Source organism: Cryptomeria japonica, chromosome 10 (genome assembly GCF_030272615.1).
Source record: "Cryptomeria japonica chromosome 10, Sugi_1.0, whole genome shotgun sequence".
Lineage (NCBI taxonomy): Eukaryota > Viridiplantae > Streptophyta > Pinopsida > Cupressales > Cupressaceae > Cryptomeria > Cryptomeria japonica.
The window spans coordinates 511559365-511586196 of record NC_081414.1 but is presented as its reverse complement, the minus strand read 5'-3'; the positions used below and the strand labels follow the sequence as shown (position 1 = coordinate 511586196).

The 26832-nt window shown below is 39.3% G+C and overlaps 1 protein-coding gene across 1 annotated transcript in view; it reads right to left on the bottom strand.

Moving 5' to 3' along the window:
- Positions 1 to 26832, bottom strand: part of LOC131079883 (probable LL-diaminopimelate aminotransferase, chloroplastic) — a 237792-nt gene that overhangs the window by 171043 nt on the left and 39917 nt on the right. The window contains exon 4 of the mRNA XM_058017925.2: positions 691 to 807. Coding sequence (XP_057873908.1) covers positions 691 to 807 — 117 coding nt within the window. The remainder of the gene's footprint in view (positions 1 to 690; positions 808 to 26832) is intronic.

Sequence of the window (26832 nt, the reverse complement as noted above, 5' to 3'; positions counted from 1 at the left end):
CCTTAGGAACACCACCATCCATGGCAGGAAAAAGAAGCAGGAGAAGAATATGGAGGGAGGTAAAAAGAAAGACATGCATGTGGATGAAAGCTCTGGCTCCAGCAATGGTAACCAGGGGATTTCAAGCGTTCCCCTCTTTTCTTAACTCACAGAATTATGTGAATATTCTTGATGCTGAAGCATTCCATTGCTTTGCCTGTCTTCCTTTCTGAGACAGAAAAGGTTTTGATTTTTATACATTTGCCACTTATACCAAAATGGGCTTGACCCCCTTGGTCACTTTTGCCTTAAATATATTTACACAATTTCCAAATGCAAGCTGCTTTCTAAAATTTTGGTGCAGAGATTTGATATATTTTATACAACTATACACATTATGCCAAAATTAAATATCAGCCATTTACCTGCAGAATAATATCAGACAAAAAAGAATGGTTGGCTAAGATATTTGATGATTCATGGAAATTGAAAAATGAAATAGCAGAATTCGAAGATAGCATCCATGTGAAATTATGTATTTGGAATATCCAAAATTTTAAATGCTCTTCCAATTTTTTAAGTTAGGAGGCTACAACTTCCAACAAAAAATTGTCTGTGACTTTTTCTACAAAAATATACATTCACTATCTCAAGCAAGCTATTTACTTAATAGAAAGATATTTCAGTAATATGCAGCTAGCAAAGATGTACCTTTGCCATTGCTGAAGTGATAACTTCTGGAATAGGTTCAGTTGTATCTCCAATCCCAAGACTTATGACTTTTGCATCTGGGTACTTTTGCATGTGTGCTGAACGTCTTCTTGCAATCTGATTTGAACATTAAAAGTTAATTTCAGGATCAATAATATATGGCTCAAATATATGAACTTTGACAGTAGTGTAGCAAACAATCTTATCAAGTAAATAGAGCAGCATTCAGAACAATTCGCATAGCTTGTCCAAGACAGAACAAAAAGGACGTCAACCAAAAAGCAGAAATGTATAAATAAAATTATCAAAGTTAAGCAATCCTGTTGTGACCCTGATCAGGGATACAACTCGTGTATATGTTTTAAATCCACAAGGATTTGGAAAAAAAAATAGACAGCAAACCTTATGGAAATTATTATTAATGAATAACAGATGCACAAGTAACATTTATGTCATGGTCCCATGTGACTGCATAAGTAGAATTTTTGCTTAAATTTGAGCAGCATGGGTGTTCCCATGAAAATTTTAAATTAACTAGGAAGGATAATTTAGAATATTTTCCTCTTATAGTTAAGCAGCTATATTTTAGGGATTAAAATTATGCTATAAAAAAAATGGGGTCTGAAATTAAGCAGCAACTGCATGATGGAAAAAATGCCAGATGACTGCATAAATTTCTTTCCCTCTCTTTTTACATTCCCCTTCCCCTCCAACTTTTGGTTCCAGGATTTTCTTTTTTAATGCTATTCATGTAATTTATCTTCTATATTCAAAATTTTATTTTCTTTTCAGATAATTCTTGCAGCAATTTTAAACTAAGTTACCGGTTCAGATTCGGGTTCGGATTCGCGGATTCGGCCAAAAAAAAAAAAATCTTGGGTACGGGTACAGGTTCGTCCGTACACACACATATATATATATATATATATATATATTTTAATTATATATATATACCCATGTATTATATATATGTTCAATATATACAATCCATGCAAAAATAAAATATACAATGTGACTTTCCATACATAAATGATAAATCATAAATCCATAATTATTAATTGCCAATGCCAATAACTATTCATATATCGCAAATGTAATCACTAAACTAATAACTAAAGTCTAATATCATATTCCTAATTTGCAAAAAAGATAATATTCAAGTTTCAAGTCTTTTTTAAAAAGTCATAAAGGGGCGAATTAGAGTTTTATTATAAAAAAATATTTTAAAAAGTCTTTTTTTATTGTTTTTTTGACCCATGGCCTGTTTTTTGGAAACCACGGGCCTGGATTCACGCGGGTCCTCCTGGGTTCCACCCAGGTCCTTCCCAGGTGGCCGGGTTCCCTGTGGATCCACGTCAGAACCCGGCCACCTGGGAAGGACCCGGGAGGAACCCAAGGAGAACCCGGGGAGAACCAGGACCGGGCAAGAACCAGAACCCAAACCCAAGCCAAAAGGGGAAGAACCGGTAACTTAGATTTTAAATATTTAATAGACAGTAAAAAAAATTAAAATTTAAAATAACTGCTTCAAATAAGCAGAAAAATAAAGTAGTCATGGGACAACTAGCACCAAAAAAGACTTCTTAAAAATGGGGAATTGATGTTTAACAAAATAAGACAAGCAACCTCCTGGAACCATGGCCTTAGAGCATGTTAATCCATGAATTGAAACACAACCAACTAGAGATTAAAATAAGATTTTTTGTTTATTTTGGTTTCAGAAGCTTACATTCAAGAGTAACTAAGTGCACCAGAGACTTTTGGATGTTTCCCAAGGGCAAGAATATCCCCTTTTCTGGGAGGAGATTCCTTGCAAATTCACCTAATAGCCCTGATGCCCAGGGAACATGGTACACCTCCTGATGACATCCCCCGAGTCCCATCCATGTTGAAAAAGCATCCCCCATCCCCAGGGATAAGTACCTGGGTAACCCTCCCAAATTATGTTGACTGGGCCAGCTTGCCAGCATGGGTACACCTAACAACACTGAATAGCCTGATCTGTTAGCAAAGGCAAGAATGATGATATGATATAATCATTCTCATCAAACATTCACGACTCAGACCACTTTCTTGACATGGGGATCATCAAAGGAATGTAGTGAAAATAGAATCTGCAAAAGGATTGCTTCAGTGATGTCAATGACCTAGTTGGTTACATCAGTGAGGAAAGCAGTGCTAGTCTGAATATTAATTGACTATTGTTTATTAAAGACACAACAATTTCACTTCTAGCATCAAAATTGTGTTTTGCCAACTATTTTTTACTGTTTTGACAAAAATTTGACATTTTATCAGTAAATTGGGGAAACATTATCACCTTAAGTCATAAAAAACATGTGGGAAATGCACTATCAGAATAGATCTTTTCTTAGAAACCATGTTACATGAGTATCTATTCCTTCAAAATCAAATTGGAATGTGCGCCTCTAACCAAAATTTAACCTGCACTTCACAAATGCATTAAGACAGAACATGAGCTTCGAGGCTTGCACCCATGCCATCATAATGGCAATAGCACCACCTTACCACTAGGCAAATACCCTTGGATCTATAAAATATAACATTGTGTGACATATGGACAGCTTAAATGCTACAAATGCTTTGAAACTGCTATTTTGAGTTTGACCATGGCGTCAATGAGGTCCTCAGTGAGTTACATAAGATAAATATACTGCCATAGTATGGTGAGTTTGATTAAATGTCGATCATATCAAATGCTCTATATATGTTGACCGTTATATTATTGTGTTGGTTATTTTAAATGCCATGAAATTGCATGGAGATAGGTGGGTGGCAGGAGCTCTACAGAAGCTGAATGGTCATCTGCCATTGTTGCCTCTCGGAGCTTTATCACTTTCAGAACTCAAATCAGTACTCTTTGTCGCTTGGCCAAATTTGTGCTTCTTTGTTCTCTTCTTCGAGATTGGCTGCTCTCCATTTTGCTATCTTTGTGTGCTATTTTTATTTATTTCATGCTTGGGAGGTCGTATGTGTTGTTTTGATTTTATAAATTTGAATTTAAATTTTCATATTTGCCTCTCATGCCCTATGCCTGGCTCAAGGGCCGAGGTTACCTTGGTCATCTGAGTCTGCTGTGGGGATAGTGGGATGCGACGTCACCCACATTTACTCCCTCCCTATGTCTGGACCAATTGCGTAGTTATTGCACTCGTATCGGTTGTAATAGAGAATGACAGTCGTGCAATTGGTAATATAGCCCAAAGTAAGAATACAGAACCATCTAGAGACTTTACAGTTCCCATGGTTGAAGAGCCCTCAGCCCCTTCAATCTCTACTAAACCGTCCTACAAGGAAGTCCTAAGGTCGGAAGTTGAAGGTGAAGCGGTGTTGGTGTCTGTTCCCTTCTAAGTGGTTAAGGATGAATCCATATTGAGGGCCAGGCCAACTAGAATAAGAGATAGAAGCGTCTTCGAGGGAGGAGACACCAAAAATGGAGAAGACGGTAAGGATTCTTCCTTACCCAAGGTTCTCTTAGTTTTTACTAATCTAGAAATGCTCCATAAAGTAAGTCGTGAAGAGAACTGTCTTAAAAATATTGCAGTATTCTGTGTGTTTAGATGCTAATTTCTTGCCTTCTCAAAAGTTCTTTGATGATTGCATTTCTAATGTCTAGGGAAAAAAGCTTGGAATTTATGTATCCTTCTGTAGGATGTTGCAAAAAGGTTTGTTTGTGGTTTTTCTGGAAATCGCATATGCAAGATAGGGTTCTTAAAAAAGAATTCTAGAACATCGGCCAGCCACTATTCTAGGCTATTCCATGGTCCCCGGAAGAGAAAGGGAAGCAAATTGTTGCCAAATCCATATTAAAGTGATATTTACTTATTTAATGGTCATTTAGGAATATTTAGATATATTACATAGTTTCTATTTCTATTGATTGTTTCATTTAGAAACATATTTCTAAATGTAATTGTCTTTATATGTAACGTTCGTTTCAATAATTAAGTATCCAATTACCATTTCATGGTATCAGAGAAATTAATAAATCTTGGGCGCCTTCAAATTCTGTAATTCGTGAGTTTTTTCACGTGAAATTTTTTTCTCTGGTTTTCACACTCCTGTTTGTGGGCTGGTTTACAAATCGTGGGACTCAGACATGTTTTTTTCTGTTTTCTGGAAAACCTGGCCCACATTAGGGTTTCTGAGTGTGTTCTTTCTGCGCACAACCTCCATTTTTTCCAGCCAACATAGGTTCTGAGTTCGTGTTTTTTCTGCAACAGGAGTTCGTGTTTTTTTTTCTGCAATGAGAGTTTGTATTCTAGCGATGGTTCGTGGTTGTTTTTCACAATGTCCTGCACGCGATTTTGATTTGTTTCTGCACACAACCTCTTCTTTTTCCATGATGATTTTGTGGCGTTTTTTTGGAGATCGCATGGTTATTTTCTGCGGCCTGTCTCTGCCTTTCCAACAGGTTTCTTCCGTGCAAAAACTCATGTTTCTTTTCTATTTGATGGGTTTTGAAAATCCGAGTTTCTGTCTGTTCAACAGGATTCCATTTTTTTACGATTTTGTTTCCTCTCACCCAACCTAAGGTTGTTTGCATTTTTTTACAGTTTTTTATAAAAATCACCAGCGACCTAGGGTTTCTGCAACTCAACCTAGGTTTTTTGTTTCTGGTCTGAGCCTCGAAGTTTGTGACTATGAGATCAGTGCAGTGGGATTCGTACCAGCAAACATGTTCGTATCTTGGAATTTGTGTCAACTATTTCAGACCTGATTTTCAATCAAAAGCTTTTGCCTCATTTTTTGTGCCTACACAAGGTTGACCAATTTTGACCTAGGTGTTTGTAATGGCATCTTTAACCAACATTATGTTGGAAAGCAGTCAGAAGTTCAACAGCCGTAATTACAACACATGGAAACAACGCTTGCATACAATATTTGAGTATCGTGACCAGATTATTCTAGGTAAGATTGCTTGTCCAACAGCAACGGGAAAAGACCAGAACAAGTTCGATGAGCGCAACCAGGAAGCAGTGATGCTCATCAAATTATCGATCACAGATGATCAGCTGCCTCAAGTGTCGTCTGGCAAGACAACTGCAGAGATCTGGACTCGTTTGAAGGATCTCCATGAAACCTCAGATAAAAGCCAAGCATTCCTTCTAACAAACATGTTGTTTTCTATGATGATGGATGATAAGATGTCTCTGCAAGAGCATCTTACGAAGATAAAGGATATAAACGATCAGCTAGAGGCTATTGGTCACAAAATGGAGGAAGAAGACATGGTGGTGATCACGCTCAAATGGCTACCTCCATCCTACGAGCATTTTATTGAGACACTCAATATCACTTCCACTATTGTTGATCTGAAGTTTCCTAATCTTTGCAACAAGCATCAACAGCAAGATCGATGGATACAACAGTTTGGTAGCAGCACTAGCACATCCTCTACCGAATACGCATTCACTGCCAAAGCCTCCAACACCGAATACGCATTCACTGCCAAAGCCTCCAACAAGGGTAAAGGCAAGTCCTTCCAGCAAAAAGGACAATGCAAACCTCAGAAGAATCCCAAGAAGAATATTCAATGCAACTTCTGTCACAAGTATGGTCATATGAAGAAAGATTGCAAGAAATGACTGGAATCTGAGCAATCGAAGTAGGGAGGATCTCAGCAAAAGACCCATGTTGTAGAGCATACTGAGCAGGAGTCTGCCTTTTATGCTTTTATGGTCAAAAGACCAGTAGACCATGTTAAATCATCTTCCTGATACATCGATTCTGAAGCTTTTAGACATTTCACTCATCGACAAGACTAGTTCACAGAATACACACCATTTAGAGATTTTGTGATATTTGGAGGAGGCAAAGTATTTGTTGTCGACAAGGGTAATGTTCAGAATACATCTGGAGGGAGAAATTTGATATTTCTCAATATATACTATGTTCCAAACATGGAACTAAACCTTCTCTCTATTAGTCAGATTATGTGCCATTCTCCAAAGCTGGATGTCGTCTTCAGTGCATAAAAGTGCAACATTGTTGACAAGGAGACTCACACCACTGTTGCTGCTAGACTAGAGGTTCATGGTCTTTACAAACTTGTCGACACTGGTGATTCTCAAGAGCATGCTATGGCAGCAAAGAGTTCATCCATCAGCACACTTTGGCATCATCAATATGGGCACTTGAATGTTCACTATCTCTCTCAGTTGGCTTGAGAGGGTCTGGTTGTTCGGCTACCTGAGATTCAGCCAGAAAGTCATGGTGTTTGTGGAGCTTGTCAGGCCAGTAAGCAACATTGGACTTATGTCTCAGATAGCGACTAGTCCATGCAAATGTCTGTGGAGTAATGAACACTGCATCAGTCACTAGCACCAAGTATTTTTTGTTATTTGTCAATGACTTCAATAGAAAAATGTGGGTGTTTTTTCTTAAAAACAAGTCAGATGCGTTTCCTGAATTTAAGAAGTTTACCTTCTGAACTGGTCTCCCATACAAGATGTTAAGAAGATGACCCCAGAGGAAGCTTATTCTAGGAGGAAGCCCAAAATCAGCCACTTGAAAGTTTTTGGCTCTACTACTTATGTTTGGATTTCAGATGCAAAGAGATCAAAACTAGATTCCAAGAGCCGGAAATTGATGTTCACGGGCTACAGTGACACTGACAACCATAAAGCTTACCGATTGATTGTTGTAGACATTGATTGTCTCATATTCAGTCAAGATGTATTTGATGGAGGGCCTTTTCTACCCACTTCTCCTGTTTTGAGTCTTAATGATCAGCCTCTAAAGGCTAAGGATTTGGGTGTTCAACTTCCCTTAGCTCCACCTAAAGGGAGGGATTCCAATCATTATGAACCAAAAGATGTTGAATCTCCTAGGCAAGATCATGTTCCACTGGATTTTCCTTGAGAAAACTTGGATCAGCATTTCAACGAGTTTCTTCCAAACATTCCTGCTCATGCTAATCCTCTGGCATTAGATACAGGTGCTTCCCCTCGTCAACCTAAATGGTGGGAAAAGACGATTAGTGATGTTTGTGATGATGACCTTGTTGAGGGGAGGTCTTATAGAGGCAAAAGCAAAAAGAACACAGTAAATTTTGCTCTCATCGCAAATCTTTAAAGTATTTATGAGCCTCAAACGCATTCCAAAGCAAAAGGAATACTTGAATGGGAAAAGGCTATGGAAGCTGAGTATCATAGTCTTCAGAAGAACAACACATGGGTTCTGTCAAATCTTCCACCTCTGAAGAAACCCATTGGCTGCAAATGGGTCTACAAAGTGAAATACAAAGTTGATGGAACTCTTGATAAGTACAAAGCTTGGTTGGTGGCTAAGGACTTATCACAGAAAGAAGGCATTGACTATGAGGAAACCTTTGCACTACAGCAAAGATGAGCACCATCCGGTTGGTTCTGGCCATTGCAGCACAGTTTGGTTGGAAACTCCATCAAATGGATGTGAAGAGTGCCTTCCTCAATGGTGAATTGGAGGAAGAAGTCTATATGACACAGCCTAAAGGTTTCAAGGTTGCCAGTAAAGAACACCAAGTATGCAGACTGGTAAAAGCACTCTGTGGCCTCAAACAGGCTCCTTGGGCATGGTACATAAAAATTGATCAATATTTGGATGGACAAGGCTTTCAGAGGAGTCCTTCAGATCCAAACTTATATGTCAAGAATACTGGTAATGAGATCATTATTCTTGTCATCTATGTCGATGACCTGATCATTACTGGTAGTGCAGCACATTTGATTGAGCAAATCAAACAGAATTTATGCCAATCTTTTGATATGACAGATTTGGGACTTTTCCATTATTGTCTTAGTGTAGAGGTTTGGTAAACTAGTGGCAGTATCTTCATTTCTCAATTGAAGTATGCCAGAAGTTTGCTAGATAAGTTCAAGATGGATGATTGCAAACCTTCATCTACATGTGCTGAAACTATCAACCAAATCATATTCACATGTGATGAATGAATTAGCGATCAAGCAACCAGTTGGCAGTCAAATCTACCTAACAACCACTAGACCTAATCTCAGTTATGCTGTGAGCTACGTATCTTGCTTCGTGATAGCCCCTATGGCAAAACATTAGGTTACAGCGAAGCATGTGCTAAGATATGGGAAGCATACTCCTGACTTTGGCATTTTGTACAACAAAAGCAAAGATCTTTGGCTGATTGGTTTTATAGACTCATTGGGCAAGTTTTGTTGATTACAAGAAGTCTTCTTTATGGTATGTCTTCAGTCTGGGCATGGGTGCAATCACATGGACTAGTAAGAAGCAGCAAGCAGTAGCTCTTTCCTCGATCGAAGTTGAATATCGGGGAACTATCAAAGCAACATGTGACCCAATTTGGTTTCAAAGGATGCTTTCTAACATGCAAATGTCTCAAGCAGGTCCTTCTCCCTTGTTCTATGACAATCAAGGGGTGCTAAAACTTGCCAAGAATACAATCTTCAATGAGTGCACCAAACATGTTGAGCAATCATTTCATCCAACAGCTTGTAGAAGATGGATCAGTACAATTGCAGTATGTTCCAACCAAGGATCAGGCTGCAAAAATCCTCACCAAGTCTCTAAGACTAGACAAGTTCGTAAAATTTAGGGGGCAACTTGGTGTAGTTGATAAAATGACTATTAAGGGAGGGTATTAATATTTAGTTAATTAATGGTCATTTAGGAATATTTAGATATATTAGATAGTTTCTATTTCTATCGATTATTTCGTTTAGAAACATCGAATGCAATTGTCTTTATATATAACCTTCGTTTCATTAATTAAGTATCCAATTACCATTTCAATCCACTCCCAGGTGGTTGGAGAATAAAAATGTCCCTCCCCAACTCTAGAAATTTATTCCTAATATGCTTAAACCACTTGGAAATGTCTTACAAGTGGAGTTGCCTCATCTAAATGCTAGTGTCAATTTCATCGCTTCACTCTATTGTTATTCTGAATGTGCTCTCTATTCAATTTGAATCTAAAGTGGTTTCATGTGAATTAGAACTATTGGGATCTCTCAATTATTGTTTCCCGTGTAAGAATAATGGGCATTTGAGAAAAGATTGTCCAAAAATTGTTGTGAATAATGCAGGTTTCTTCAGTACTTTTTATAAAAATCAGCAATCTAGTGAAAAAATATTTAAAAAATACTCCCGACGATGATAAGAAATCCTCTAAACAAGTGGTCCATAATTTTGAAGTGGTAGTTCAGCCTGAGAATCATATGGGCTCAGACAATTCTGTAGATATGATCAATAATAATGATGCAGATAAATCTCCAAAGGTGTGTGGTAGTATAAACATTGCTTATGAGCCTAATAATTTGGCCGGCCCTCCTTCAAATACAAGACCTGGTACGGATGAAAACCCTATGGTCTCCCTATCTAACCCCTTATTTGAAGGTAAGTTGGGAGTGGTGAGAGCTTCAAATAAGTTTGATCAAAGTTTCGTTATTCCCCTTGGAATTGATAATAACAGGCTCAATTCTAATTAAGCCTCTATGTTTAAGCCCTATCCCAAGAATGCCCAACAATTGGCCTTGGATACCATTAAATCCCATTCTAGGGATGCCAAAAAAAAAGAAATGACTCTAGTAATAAGACATTATTGTTAAACACTAACCATCCAAAGGCTTTGCCAAATATTCCCAATAGTGTTGTTGAAACCCCCCATTGTTTAACAGTTTCAATCCCTTGTACTCTACCTCTGAGTCTGACCTTACTATGATTACTCAGGGAGAGAATAAAGATGTTCAAAGCAAGAAGATAAGGAAACAAATGGAGAGGTCTAGGAGCATTGGAACTCATAAGAGAGGGTAAGAAAGCGAAAGTAGATAATAATCCTAGTGAGGCTAACGCCTCTAAGGTGGGCAAAGTCCTTCAATGTTTTGAAAGATTGTAAAAAAATCAGAACGTGCCCCCTACCCCACCACTATCATAAATGAGACTAAACATTTGTAGTTGGAATGTCAAGGAAGTCTCCTGACAAAAATTTGTTCTTAGATCATTTTGCAAAGACACAACCAGTTTGGATGTGTTATGTGTTCAAATAGTCAAGGTTGTTGTGTTTCAAAAGGACTATGTCTTTGACTTTGTGTGGAAATTTGCAAAGGCCTTTTGTGCTCTCCATGTAAAAGGAAAATGAGGATCTCCCATCCTTATTAAGGACAACTGGGCCAAATCTATTGTTGAATAGGGGCCTTCTCCATGTAACAGGCTGGCCTGGGTTTCTTTGGAGAGAGACTCAAAATTTTTTGGGCTCTATTCAATTTAGGCCTCAAAAATGATTATAATGAAAGATGTGATTTGTGGTCTTGGATGATATCTAACCTCCCAAAGGTCCCTTGGCTTATTGTTGGGAACTGTGACATAATGGAATATAAGGAAGATAAACTTAGTGCTAGAGAAGGCCTTTGGAAAGGCAGTGAGATGTATTTTTGGTCCGGATGAAAAGAAAACTATTTTTAGTTGATCCATTGGAAAAGAAGAAATCTAACCTATTGTGAACTAAATCACACATCACCACATTCCAAATGGGGACCCCCTACTTTTTAGGTCCTCTTGGTCTTTTGGTTTTGGTTCTTTGGGTCTTTTCGCAGCAATCCCTTCGATCTCCCCCGGTCTGCAAGTGTTTTGTTGGAATTTGATCAAGTCTGCAAGTCGTTTGAGCGAATTTGGCTAAGTCTGGAAACTGTTGTGTCGATTTTAGGGTTTTGCCCTTCAGACTTAGATTCGAGGTCATTTCCTTATGGTTTTGGGAAATTTGAACATTGCAATGAGGTCAGAGCCCTTCAAGGAGGCTACCAATGAAATTTGAACGAATTCTAAGCACTTACTATTTTTAGTAAGTTTCACTGCGTCCTAGATTGGCCTAATTTTGCCAAAAAAACAAACTTACTATTTTTAGCAATTTCTACTTTTAGTAAGTCTATTTTTAGTGTCACCCTGTCCCGGTTTGCTCTAATTTGATGTTTGAAAGTACTTACTATTTTTAGTAAGTCTATTTTTGCTAGGTCCATCTCAGGCAGTGGTCAGGACACTGAAGGCAAAGCATTCCTGAAAATCCAAGTCTAAATCCGGAAAGTTGAAAAAGCAGACAAGTGATCAGAAGAATGGCTAAGTATGAAGTTCTTCCCTAAAGTAGAAAAAGCATGAAAAATCTTATAAGGCACGAAAAATCCACTTTATTCTGAGAATGGCAAAGAAATCCAGATGATGAGCGAAAATGTCCAAGGCATGGAAGAATTCCTAAGTTTGTCAAATTCCTTCATCCTGACCAAAAGTGCATATCAAATGAGGAATGGGCGCCAAGTTAGGGTAAGGAAGGAATTTCCTTCCTATGGTCAAAATCCTCTTGCATTGCAAAATGGTGCCCAAGTTGGGACTAGAGCGCCAAAACAAGGTGAAAGAGAAATTTTCCTCCAAGGCATATTTTCCTCTTGCAAGTGGGGAATCAAAGCCCAAACTGGAGCTAGGGTGCCAAAATGGCATGATGGCAGAAAAGCAAGAAATGTTGAAAAACCTCCACAGCATGAAATTTCTGCCCAAGACTAGTGGGTGAGCACCAAAGAGAGGTGTAGGAGTGTAAAGCGGAAAATCGCGATCGAACCCTAGTTGTTCTCCCCTCTTCCAACTCCGAGGAGAGAGAAGGGAGGTTCGCTAGGATTCGATGGTTTTCACTTAGGGGAGAGACTTTACATTCAAAAGAGGGGTTGAAACCCACAAGATCCAATCCCACGCAATGCAAGATTGGATGCTAAATGTGTTTCAAGGGTTAAGACAGCAAGGCTACCCTCTTTTGTAAAGAATGTTGATAGAAGAATTAAGCTAAGCATGCATAGAAAGTGATAAAGATTCGCTTATAAACTGAGATAGGAATACAGTATGAAGCTGCGGACCTGGAATTAGCAGTAAAATGTCGATACGGCGCTGTCCTGCAAATTTGAGCAAAAGTTGTCGGGACGATGGCGCCCGGCGCCACGGTCCTCCGAAAAATCCGCGAAACGAAGGGGGATTTGTTCGTCTCTGCACAAGGATTCCAGATCTTCAATTTCAGCCGCGTACCTGCAACCTCCACACAGAAAAGCGAAGACGATTGGGGGGTTAGGGATTAGGGGTTTGCCTTTAGGTCAAACCCCGGTTTTGGAATTAACCAAGAAATGAGCAAGTGCTGTAAATGTAAATGTATGTAAAACAAGTACTAATACCTTGTTCTAAGGATGTTTGTATCCTTATGTGCGAAGGTATAGATGTTGTATGTTGTATGTTGTAGCATGTAGTATGTGATCTCCTCTTCAATGGTTGAATCCTTGTCTTGAATGCAACACTTAGCCTTGAATGGAGACTTGAAATGATCAATTGCTTGAAGGAATGCTTGAATGCTTGAATGCTTGACTATAATTTCCACGCTTTTTCCATCATGTCGAATGAAAGAGGAAAATGTAGTTTATATACTTGTCATTTAGGGCTGATAGACTGATTTTCCCGACCTTAGGCCTACCAGGAAAGTTAATTTCCAAATTGCAAACAAAAAGACCCGAGGCCCCTTAGGAGACCGGGCCCAAAATAGGACCCAGGGACCAGGGCGCTGGGCGCCATGGTCCTGAAGGACCAGGGCGCTGGGCGCTCTGGTCCCACCTCCCGGGACAGCAAGGTGCAAGGAGGTTCAGGCCAGGGTGCTTGAAAAATGCAGTTTTCAGTGTCGTGAGCAAGTTTCGGGGTCTCCATTCAGGTTGCGTGTTGCGTCGCCATCGTGAAGACCGAAATGCAGTCGAAATTGCAAGTGTCGCAATTTTAGGACGCTACATTTAGCCCCCACTTTAGCGGGAGTATGTATGCTCATACTTCCGGTAAAGTACAAGGAAACAATATTGAAAGACTTTCACCACGTCAAGGAGGCAAGATACACCAAGCCCCCAGTGGACTAAGGATCTTACGACTTCGATTGACAAAGTAAAAGGGAAGATCACGAGGAAGAACCATGACTGTCAGTAGTAAGGTTCCCTCACTATGAGTCATGCAAGAAAGATATCAAAAAATTTCAAGGCAAGGCTAAATTTACCAAGAAATTTTCAAGTATCTTGAAAAGATATGAACGGGATGTATGCCCCCCTACGTTAAAGCGATCGCACACGCCTCACCGGGGGTGATTGTTTTAACGTAGTGATACACATAAGAAATGAGAAAGGAAAGGAGCACGTTATCGCAAGGATTTAGCCCCCCAGTGTGAGATAAACCCAAGGATAATAGACACAAAACACAAAGCACGAGGTGACTTCGCTTTCCTCGGGGTCAGTATGCTGTATGATAATTCATGTATATATATCATATGTATGTATGCATAATTGTTCTTCATTCCCCAATCAACGAAGGTCACCTAGAAGAAGGGAACACATGTGTCTTTTGAGTCAACATGAGAGAGATCGAGAGATCTCAATACTTTGCATCGTCCTCAAGTAAACAACACTAAGGACAACAAATAGAAGAATGAGAATAACATATGGAAGAAGTAACGAAAGAGAGGATCTGCTATGCTAATGTAACTAGTCTAGCACGTCATCTACCCCCCGATCTTGCTGATCAATGTTTCGGGAAGGCAGGGAACACGCCAGAGGAGAAACATCCAACACAGCAGATGGAGCTATCACAAGATCCAAACAAGGGCTATGTTCATGTTCCGAGCCACATTGTTCTTGTCTAGGAGCTAGGATAAGTGCTTTAGAAAATTCATTAGATAAATGGTTATCAATATCAACAAGTTCATATTCACTATCAGAAGCAAGAGGAGTAACATTTTCATCAGGAATAACATTTTCATCTATATCATCATCAAGATTTATAAAAATAGGATCTTTAACTCGCACAGGATCAAGACCATCATGCATCTTATGTTTAGGAGATTTAGGCTCAATGTCCGGCTGAGGAGAAAATGGAATAATGCTTGTTGAAGGTGTTTTTGGAGATTGCAAAGTTTGAGCTCTAAGACGACGCTTTCGCCGGCGTTCACGTGCAGAACGATTTCGTCTAGTCTTAGTAGGAAGTGGAGAAGATTGAGGAGGAGGAATGTTCTCATCCTTAGCACTTGGGTGTTTAGGTTGTAGTCTCTTAGGCTGGATAATAGGAGAAGAAGAAGGTCTCTTCTCTCTATAAAAAGAAGGAGGAGGAACTGCTCCATATAAAGGAGGAATTTTTGGTTTAGGGAGAAGCCCAAGTCCGTCATGACGAGGAGGTATAGGTCTACTCTTAGGAAGTTTATTAGGCATAGACATAGTCACATCCATAGGGATGGGTTGGGAATCTTCTTGAGGAAAGACATTAGTTTTATCTTTCAAAGGAAGAACTTCCTTCTCAAGAATGATAGGAATATCAAGTTTAGGTGTTCTAGGTTCACTTAGAGATAGGATCATATCTGTTTTCCACTTTTGATAAGATTTGAAAAGATGATCACTTCGCGGAGGAAGAGATTGGAATTGTTTAGGCCAAAAGTAATCAATAGGAACGCTAGAAGTTCTTTCAGCTGGTTTAAAGAGACTATGATTGACAGTAACAACTTCACCATTATGGGGAAATTTCAAACACTTATGAATAGGAGAAGCAATAGCTTTCATGGAAGATAGCCAAGGGTAGCCAAGCTTCACACGAAATTGTTCGGCAGATGGAATAATAGCAAAGTTCACATCAAGAGATTTGTTATGGACCTCAATAGGCAATGTTGGAATAGAATGGACAACCACACTAGTTGCTATTGGAATATATGAAATGGTAGAACCAATTGCAGGAGAAGAAAATGCATCAAATAATTTCACAATCACATCTGTTTTGTCATATATCACTTGATTCAATTGCAAAGTAAAAAGGAATTCTTCAGTAATCACATTAATCATGCACGAAGGATCAATAAGCACTCCACGGCAAGGTGTATTCTTAACTTTTGCAACTATGTATAAAGGACCATCAGGTGCCCTAATGGTTTCACTGGAATCAAATGTGATGGAAGGTTCTTTAGGGATTTCTTGCTGCTCTACAAAGTTAATCACATTCGGAGTCATAGACACAAGACCATCAGATGAGAGAGAGGAATCCTTAGCCTCAATTGCATTAGAGGTATGAGAAGGCAATGGATCAGTGAAAATCTGAAGATTTTGGTTAGGAGGAGCTACAGATGTGTTGCCTTTATCATTCACTCCAGAAACAGCGATAGTATTGTTATCAATCAAATCTTGAATTTTACCCTTTAAAGAAAAACATTTTTCAGTATCATGCCCAGGCTGACGATGAAATTGACAAAAAGCTTTGTTATCAAAATAAGGTGAAGTAATCTTTGCAGGATCAATCTGTCTTATAGGAGGAAGAGTAAGCACATTTTGTTCCAATAACTTATTCATAATACTATGCAATGATTCATTCAAAGGAGTATACTTTCTTTCTTTCTTGAAAAATTTAGAAATAGGAGGCACACCTGATGGTGCATTCACATTGTTGTTGATGATGTTTTCATTGAATTTGATGGAATCTCTGTTCGGTTTAAACTTCCCAAATGGTTGTTGACTGCTATCACCCTTATCACTCGGAGCCATAGGATGTGATTGTTCCATTTGACTCACAGTCAGTTGATAATTGTGAAGAGTTGCACACAACTGTTGGAAAGAAGTAAACTCAAAAAACAGAAGTTTGTCTCGAATATCTTTTTGTAAATTAGAAATAAAGATTCTTTGAATATCATTGTCCGGCACTGGAAAAGAAATTTGAGCATACAAATGCTTATATCTACCAATGAAATCAGTCACTTTTTCTTTAACACCTTGTTTACAATGCATTAAATCAATCAAAGTAACTTTAGGACTTATATTGTTTTGAAATTGTTGAATGAAAGCATTTGCAAGTTGTTCGAAAGAAGTAATAGAATAGGAAGGCAACGAGCAATACCATTGTAGGGCTTTGTCTCTAAATGTTCTAGTAAACAGTTTTGCAAGCAACCTTTGGTCATAAGCAAAATCGGTACATATTGTTTGAAAAGTCTTAACATGTGTTAGAGGATCTCCTTTACCATTATAAAGTTCCAAATGCGGGATTTCAACATGTTTAGGAGGGATAGCTCGAACAATGTCAAGAGAAAGTGGGCTCGCAACGTCAAATGTGGGCACACTAAACTTAGATTGATTCATAGAGGCAATTTGTTGCTGTAAAGAAGAGACAGTTTGTGCTAGATTGTTAATGGTCGCTTCAGTCGAAGAATTCATATTGGATGTGTTAGATTGAGATGGAGGTGTTATGTTATTGAAAGAAGGTAAAGAGTAAGGTGGTGGGACTCTATGATAATTAGTCATAGGAGATGATTGGACAGGAGGAATACTACAAGGAGGGATGGAATGGTTAAATGAATTGCCCCCTTGCGTCATGTTCATTTGTGGTGATATAATAGGCACACTCATCGAAGGAATGAATGAAGAAGTCGGATTGAATGAAGGAAGAGGGTTAATTGAAGAAGAAGGGTTGCCCCCATGACTGGTGATCACAGGAGGAATGTCTTGTGTAGAAGTAGCCATTATGTTTGATGTAAAGGTAGGTACGCTAGCAATAGAAGTTGTCAAAGGAATAGAATGATTGACTTGAGTAGGAGGTTGTGTATAACCCAAATTTTCAGCACAACTCTTCATAGGCATCACATTCGAATCCACAATGTGTGCAATACCACGTAAAATATCAATTCCATTCTTATCACTTTGAAGCATACGTTTTAGACCCTCAATTAAAGGAAGAGCTTGACTATCAGGGTATTCTTGAGACATCCATTGTCGAAAATCGTCAAATTGGTTATCCAATTTCGAAAGTTGTTCTACAGAAACCTCATGGAGAGCTTCTTCATCATTAGGAGGATTAGAGGAATTACCCATGTCCTCGTTAAAAAGGCTATTCAAATTAGGTTCCATCTCCTCAGTAGTTAAACCTCGGAAAGACTTAATTCTACGGCTTCGTCTAACGGGAATAGTGTAAGTAGGGCTTATTGTTGTAAAACTCATGCACTAGAAAGAGAGAGAAGATTTTGAATTTAGAGGTAGCAATTTTCAGTAAAATCAGCCAATCTTCTGGATTTAAGCTGTTAAATGCAATCACAACAGTCTCCCGAAATTTCGGAAAAAATGTCCGGGACCGTGGCGCCCGGAGTGCAACACGGTCCTTGCAACTTTTTTCGAAATTTGCAGGGATGAAAGGTATGATGATTTTAGAGCTAATCTGAAAAAATTGAGTGATTTTACGATCTGTAGATAGGCCAAATTAAAGTTGCAATCTCGAAATTGAACCCTACCAAGATTGTCGAAAAATGCAAAATTTGAATTTTGAAAAAGAGAGGGAAACTGAAATTTTGAATTTTATGATTTTAGAGGGAATGTCAAGAGCAATGCAAATTTTGAAATTTGAAAATTGACTCAATTTCATGCAAAATTCAATTTTGAAAGTGGAAATCAAAGTTGTTGTAATTAAGCACTTAATTTCAAAAGTCACAAATTGTAAGAATTTGAATAAAGCACTGAAATTTTTAATGAATGATAACACACTTTTCAGATTTAGGACAGTAAGAACACAATTTTGACACAAAATTTCAATTTCAATGATTTTTAAATGTTTGGAAGCCTTAATCCAAGCAATCACAACACCAACTTTGACTGTAATTTTGAAGGTGTTATAATTGATAAAATCAGCCAAAATTCTGAATTTTAGCAGAAAAACACAGTAAGATCTCGCTCCCGAAATTTCGGAAAAAATGTCGGGGACGATGGCGCTCGGCGCCACGGTCCTCGCAACTTTTTTCCAAATTTTCAGGGATGAAGATATTGTGATTTTATTGCGGAATCCAAAGTTACAGCTGATTTGGAGATGTTTTGATCAGTGAAATTGTCGGACAAAGGTTGAATCAAGAGGGTTTCAAAAATTAGGGTTTTGACACTTAACCACTTAATTTTCAGAATTAAAGCACAACTATGAATTGAAAATTTGTAATAGAAGAGCAGATCTGAAACAAGCATTAACATTTAGACATTTCGCAAGTTCAATTACTAAAAAAAAAATTTAGGGTTTTTATGCAATCACCTCTAAAATTTTGCAAAAGATCAAACATGGAAATGTAATCAATTTTTTCAGATCTAAGCATAAAAATCAGAAAGGATGTTCACGTCGGGTTCACCAAAATGTAAAGCGGAAAATCGCGATCGAACCCTAGTTGTTCTCCCCTCTTCCAACTCCGAGGAGAGAGAAGGGAGGTTCGCTAGGATTCGATGGTTTTCACTTAGGGGAGAGACTTTACATTCAAAAGAGGGGTTGAAACCCACAAGATCCAATCCCACGCAATGCAAGATTGGATGCTAAATGTGTTTCAAGGGTTAAGACAGCAAGGCTACCCTCTTTTGTAAAGAATGTTGATAGAAGAATTAAGCTAAGCATGCATAGAAAGTGATAAAGATTCGCTTATAAACTGAGATACGAATACAGTATGAAGCTGCGGACCTGGAATTAGCAGTAAAATGTCGATACGGCGCTGTCCTGCAAATTTGAGCAAAAGTTGTCGGGACGATGGCGCCCGGCGCCACGGTCCTCCGAAAAATCCGCGAAACGAAGGGGGATCTGTTCGTCTCTGCACAAGGATTCCAGATCTTCAATTTCAGCCGCGTACCTGCAACCTACACACAGAAAAGCGAAGACGATTGGGGGGTTAGGGATTAGGGGTTTGCCTTTAGGTCAAACCCCGGTTTTGGAATTAACCAAGAAATTAGCAAGTGCTGTAAATGTAAATGTATGTAAAACAAGTACTAATACCTTGTTCTAAGGATGTTTGTATCCTTATGTGCGAAGGTATAGATGTTGTATGTTGTATGTTGTAGCATGTAGTATGTGATCTCCTCTTCAATGGTTGAATCCTTGTCTTGAATGCAACACTTAGCCTTGAATGGAGACTTGAAATGATCAATTGCTTGAAGGAATGCTTGAATGCTTGAATGCTTGAGTATAATTTCCACGCTTTTTCCATCATGTCGAATGAAAGAGGAAAATGTAGTTTATATACTTGTCATTTAGGGCTGTGTTGTGACCATTTCACACATCGCCCCATCGCAAATGGGGACCCCCTCTTTTTTGCTTGTTTTTGTTCGTTTTCGCTTTCGTTTTTAGGGTTTTGTTAGTCCGTTAGTTGTCTGGATTTAGGGCTAAGCCTTAGGGTTTTAAATTTTGCCTTTTCAAGCCAAAATCCAGTCGCTTTTGAGAGCTTTTTGAGCTTCTTTCCTAGAAGCAAATTTTTGAATGCAATGAATTCGCCAAAATGGTCTAATTTTCAATTGGAATGTTCATGCAGAGCTTAAACTTGTCTAAAGGATGACCGTCAATGTGAATTTTTGTCTGATTGAATATTTTGACCAAATTTTGACTTTTTGAAGTTTGATCCTGGGCATTGGAATTGATTTGTTTTCGCCTCGTGAAGTGTTAAAATGTGAAAAATCTTGTTATTTTGGCCTGTAGGAGCAAAATCGCTCCTGTCCCTCAGTGAAGGACGGGAGCTCAATTTCAAATATCTCATTGTCCTTGCAGAGCCCAGACAAATTTTACGTTTGAAGTGATGAAGAACGACGAGATCTTTTCATTGAATATAAATTGAAGATTTTCATGAGCACAGAAAGGTCTCCAGAAGGAAAATCGCTCCTGTCCCTCAGTGAAGGACCGGAGCTACAATTCAAATTTCGCCATGCCCATGCAAGATTTTGATAGCTCAGCAACTGGAGGACGTCCGAAGGAAGATACTTTGCCAAATGAATATAATTTGAGATGCAAAAAATGAAGGAAAATGACCTATATTGACCAAATCGCTCCTGTCCCTCTCCAAGGGACCAGGGCGAGGTACCTTGTAGCTCTCGTCCCTCTCCCAGGGACCAGAGCGATTCCCTCCATTTTGCAAAAACCAGACAAGGGTCAAGACAAGTTTACGTTCAAAAACGAAGGAGAACATGGGATGAACGCATTGAATATAAATTGAAGATTTTTGAACGTCCATAACAGTGCTAAATGCCTAGTTCGCTCCTGTCCCTCAGGAAGGGACCAGAGCGATTTTTGATATAATTGCTCTTCTTGCAAAGTTACAAATGATGTCAAGGCATGAACGAATGGAGGGAAGAAGGACGAGTCCGTTGAATATAAACTTAGAGCATGGCAAAGTAAGATGAAAGCCACAGGGGAAAAATCGCTCCTGTCCCTCTCCAAGGGACCAGGGCGATACAAGGGTGAAGATACGTCCCTCTCAAGTTCAAGGTCGTCCCTCCAAGGTTCAAGACCGATCCAAGCCAGGACAAAAGGTGGCGAGGACATTTCAAGGCATTTCCACCAGGCGCAAACGTTACAAAGGTCATCACATGGAAGGATTTGTACTCTAAAGACCTAGATCGCTCCTGTCCTTTGGTAAGGGACCAGAGCGATATCTACATAATGGCGTAGATTTCAAAAGGCGAACAAAGTTTCGAGCAACCAAGAAGGTCGAAAGGACGTCATTTCACGCAATGAAGTTGATTGCAAGTTGGTACAAACAAGAACAAGCATATAATGATGAACTTCGCTCCTGTCCCTCAGGAAGGGACCAGGGCGATGTTAGATGCATTGCCCATTTTATGCAAAATTTACGTAAGGACAAAACATTGCAATGTTCTGGAGGGTCCATGGTATGACAACAAGGTGATAAACAAGAGAGTTGAACGTCCAAACATCGCCAAATGGTGTAAAGGCCCCACATCGCTCCTGTCCTTTGGACAAGGACCAGGGCGATCCTATCAAAAGCGCTCATATTCCTCCAAAATCGAAACAAGGCGAGGTTAAGCAAGACAAAGGAAGGCGTTTGGAAAACATCACAATGAAGGATCGAAGGTCAAAATGCATGTTGAACGTGAAAAAATCAAGATCGCTCCTGTCCTTTGGACAAGGACCAAGGCGATGCTATTAAAACACTCCCGTCCCTTCAAAGATCAAAGCGAAGCAAGGTTAGGTAAGGTGAAGGACGACGTTTGAAGGACATTACCATGAAGATCGAAGTACAAAGTTGACAAGGCCAAGGAAAACATGTGGATCGCTCCTGTCCCTCTTCAAGGGACAAGGGCGATGATCCTTATAACATCGAAAGTACCTTGCAAAAGCAAGTGGAAATAAGCGCAAAGGACACAAGCAATGATATTTCGAAGGTCAAAGAACGCAAGGTGAATGCGAGATGGACATGAAAACAAGAAGATCGCTCCAGTCCTTTGGACAAGGACCAGGGCGATATGCACTTAAAGGACACCCATATGCGCACACAAGGCGATCAAATTCGAAGGACCATCAAGGTGATCGATTTTTAACGTGGAGATGAAGGAGTTGGACGTAAGAAATGCAAGAATCATGCCAAAGATAGTGAATCGCTCCTGTCCCTCTCCAAGGGACCAGAGCGATGAGGTACGTCCCTTTGTTTTCCAATTTTGGCGCCAAACAAACAAATTTAAATTTCCTTAAATGCTAAATCGATTAAAAAATTGAAAATCCATTTTTATTTAGCATTTAATATGGCGTTATCTTTTATTAATTATATTTTGCCTTTATTAAAAATCGAAATTCTCATTTAAAAAAAAAACGCAAGGCATTTATAATTAATTATTTAATTAATATAAAAATCGGTTTGAAGCGCCCAATTAGGCAAGTCGGCCTTGTTATTTTATTGCAAATCATTTAAAAATGGTTTTATTTGTCAAAGTCGGCCTAAGAGGTGAAAGGGTATGAGCGCTATTTATAAGGGGAGTGAAACGTTCATTTTTACATAATCATTTTTACCTTCCTTCATGCGAATCAAGAAGAGGCGAATATAGTGCAAAGTGTGTTCAAAGGTGGTGCGATTTCAAACCAAAGGTGGCGCTAGTATCATCTTGTGTAGAGTGCGAATTGCGTTGAAGGCCAAAGGTGGTGCGAATTTCATTCATCCAAGGGTGGCGCGCTTAGCTATCAAAGGTGGTGCGATTCCAAACCAAAGGTGGTGCGAATTTGAAGATCACGCCTAAGGCGAATTTGCTAAAGACTTGGAGATTTATTTGTGCGAATTTGAAGATCCATTTGAGACCACGTCCAAGGCGATAAGTGAAGATCACATTCTATCCAGAGGTGGCGAAGTATATTTTGAGGGAACCATATTGAAGATTATCTTATACCTCAAATTTTGCCTAGGCGAATTTTGTTTTTGCATTCTAGAGTTAGCTCTCTATCGAGGTATGGCGATTTAATTATTATTGTTTTATTCATTCATCGTCATATTTCAATTTTTGAAATTTTGATTCTTGAATTTCTCTCAGCTCAATCGTTGTATTTTAGGAAATGATAACTCTAGGGACTTATCATGAGGTTTCCTAAAATCTATCTCTCTTATCTACGTTATTTGTTTCAAAAATCTATTTCTTATAGTGAAATGTTGTGTAGGTATGGCGACCCCAAAGGCGGGAGCATCCACCAGTCGCTCGGCCCTCATGAAAGAAGATCAGAAGACCGAAGAAGTGGAGACTAAGATCGTGTCCAAGTGGAGCAACATTGGAGATACAAGCTTGGGGAACTTTAGCACGAAGAAGTTCCGAGAGGTCCCTTACATCGGCAAGCCATCACCTGTCGCCCGGAGAATAATAGAAAGTGGCATCATTAAGGCGGCCGGTTTTCCTCCAGCTATTCAGTGCCACGAGTTGATGATCGAGTGTGCCCGTCATTACAATCCACAGTCCAGGACAATTGTGTCCAATGAGGGAAACATTTTGGCGTACCTTTCAGAGGAGGCCATAAGTGAAGCCTTTCATCTTCCAGAGCACAGGGACATGATATACAAGAGCATTGAAGGAGCCAGATCAGTGTACGATGATGATCCAGATGCTTGCCTAAGCATAATCAACAAGAACTGGCTACTTAAGAGTCGTCCCCGTCTGAGCAAAGTACCGAACACACCACACAGGATTGATTTCCAAGAGGAGTACAGAGATTTGATCACCATGCTCAACAGAGTTACAGGAGCACCTCATGCCTTCTATTTTGAGAAATGGATGTTTTACTTCATCCAGGTGATTGTTCAAGGAAAGGGTACAATACATTGGGCTAGGATAATTAGCCATTGCTTAGACGTACAGTTGAGAAGACTCAGGGCCACTAAGTCCTTCCACATGAGTTCATATGTCATCTATGCCTTAATCAGGAGCGTTGAGTACGCAGGACTACCTCACAGAGGAGTGATTGGAAGAGGACCCGGCGAGGTCAGAGTTTGTGAATCCTATACCTACTTGCATCATCCACCAGGGAAGAACTACAAGTTAATCAATGATACTTTCACGATGAACATCACCAGGACGTTGCAAGGAGGGATTCACAACAGATTATCTCAGGATGCCCAGGAGTTAATCAAGAGGTACGGTGCTTGGTTCATTCAGTTTCCTAAGTTCACTTACATTAGAGTGTATGGATGTCCTTTACCTCCATACATGTTGCCAAGATACCCGACAGACAGGATTGTGTTACTTGAAGTAACAAGGCAGTTGGCAGCATATGTGAAGGCATTCAGACACAGACATCAGAATGGAGTTCAGGTACCTATTATTTTGGGTAATTCGGTTGAGGTATGTCCCAGTGTCTCAGCCATGGATGATGCAGAGAGGGAGTTAGCCTTGTATCCTTTTTCATCTTTTGCTTGGAGGAATAGTTTTGATCCTCATGGACATTTAGAGGAGACAGTCGGTAGAAGATTTAGACATGAGTACCAGATTGAAGATTTTATGATGAATCTCCTAGATGATCTCGAAGTGAAACGTAAGATACATTCTAGATTGCCTCTGGATTTCATCAGGAAATGTAAGATTTACAGAGTAGCCGACCAAGCTCAGGACAACGGCAGGCACATCCAATCTTCATATGATAGAGAAAGCAAGACAATAAGTTTGAATTGGAATGAGCCCGAGGCCGTGGATTTAGATGGATTGATGGCACCAGTCTTGTCTTGTACTCGCAGATGGGTAGATGTTCAGCACCAGAAGTTGAGAGAACAAGGCATAGCCATGTCTTTTACTTTGGAAGAGAAACCAGCCGAAGGTGGAGCCAGCGTTAGTGAAGGCAATCCTAATCCTAGGAATTCAGGTGAAGGTAACCTTCGATGTGCCAGTGAGGGCAATCTCCATTCGAGAGGTTCAAAGAGAAAGGAAAGATCAGAAAAGAAAGAACCTTCCAAGAAAAAGCAAGGTGCCAACAAAGATCAGACACCAGGTATTTCTTCCAGGCCAGAAGATAAAACAGTTCGAGTGGAAGAATCCATGGAATCGATGGTACAGAATGACAGGCAGGAGGGAGAACAGGCACAGCATGTTTCATCCGATGGATCTCTCCAAGACTATGATTTAGAAGAAGATAATGAAGTAACATCTCCTCCCAGACAAGAAGAAGTAGTGCACAAAGAAATTCAAGTTCAAGAGACAAGATCAAATATCCCAGATTGGTTGAAGGAAAGATTGACTAAGGTGATCGTAATTGAGGACGAAGACAGTGTAATCGATCTAGAGAGCCTTGTTGGACGTTCACATATGACAACAGAGAAGAAGAAGGCTACAAAGATGTCCAAGATGATTCGAGATGAGACTGGATCTAGAAAACTGCAGGTAGCTACACCGGCAGCAGACAAATATGAGGGTGAGATCCTAGCGGAGGACTATGATATACAGACTATTGAGTTAGGACCATCCACAGCAGAGCAGACTTTAGATGATGCCACCGACACATTTGAGGCATTGAAGGACAAGTTCAGAGAAGAAGTAGAAAAGAATAGAAAGCTTGAGAAAGAGGTCGGTGCATGGAGAACATATTTCAGTCACATCAATGAACCTACCTGGGACACAGCTCTTCTAGATGCATTTGATCAGGTTATCCACTTAGAAGAGAGTATCAAGAATCTTCCCGAGATTCCAAGCACAGAAATCGAAGGAATTGTGACAAAATTCATTGCATATGCTAAAAAAGAAAATTGGAAGGGGAATAAGATTCTAGATGAAAGGTTGTTACAGATGACATGACATCTTAATTCTCATTGGCTGATACCTCCTAGATTTTTGTGCCAAATTTAATATTTGGCTATGTATTTAATATTGTTCAGTAAAAAGGAGGTCATTTGTAACAAACCCTAATTAGGGTTTAGGTGTCATGATCTTGTCCATTGATTTACTTTCAATCTGGACCTTTCATTGTAACTGGGGATGCTATTTATACCCCCATTTTTCATTTCATTTATATCAGAATAGTCAATAGAGAAATAGAGAATAGAGTTGTAAGCAATTTTTATGTTGTAGCAAGATTGAGTCTTGAAGAGAGAAGTTCAAGCAATTGTTGTATATGATGACTTGGAAATCAATAAAATATTGAAGTTATGGTGTTTTGTTGCAAGTTCCTTGAGTTATCTTCATGGTTGTTGGATGTACTTGAATCACGCTCAATCAAAGTAGTTTGTTAATTAGAAAGACTAAGTGTGAGATTTGATATTTGGTAGGATTCGCAATCCAAACCACTAGCTTCTTGCTGATTGTAAGAACGCCTTGCGTGGTCGACTGGAAAACACCTTGAGTCCTTAACCTTCAAGCATTTTCGTATCTAGGATATGTACCTTCGTAGTAGTGTCCTTGATCTTTGATGCATTGAACATCATTATTACCTTAGAAGATCGCACTAATTTCAGTTGAGTTGTTATCTTATGGCAAAATTGAAATTGGTTGAGTCTTGCCAAATCTCATTCATGCTAAGTCGTTCATAGGGTTAGACTAGATTAGACCTCTCAAACCCTGTCCTTTTTCCTTTTTTTTGAAAGTTCCTTTTAGATTAGTAAAACCTTCGAACTATTGAATCCGTAAGACGCCTTGAAGGAAACAGCAAATCACATCATACCACTAAAAAAGCTTGTCCACACGTGGAGACCCCACTAAAAGAACCTTGGAGTCCACCTAACTGATCCTTTTTGCAGATCTTCAGCAGTTAGAGACTATTTTCTCAAGAGAGGATAAGATGCCTAATGGTATTTTATTCTGTGTATGATTGTGTACAAAATACACGTCAACAGAATTGGCGCTAGAAGGAGGGCCTCTTTAGTTTCAAAGTTCGAAGTCC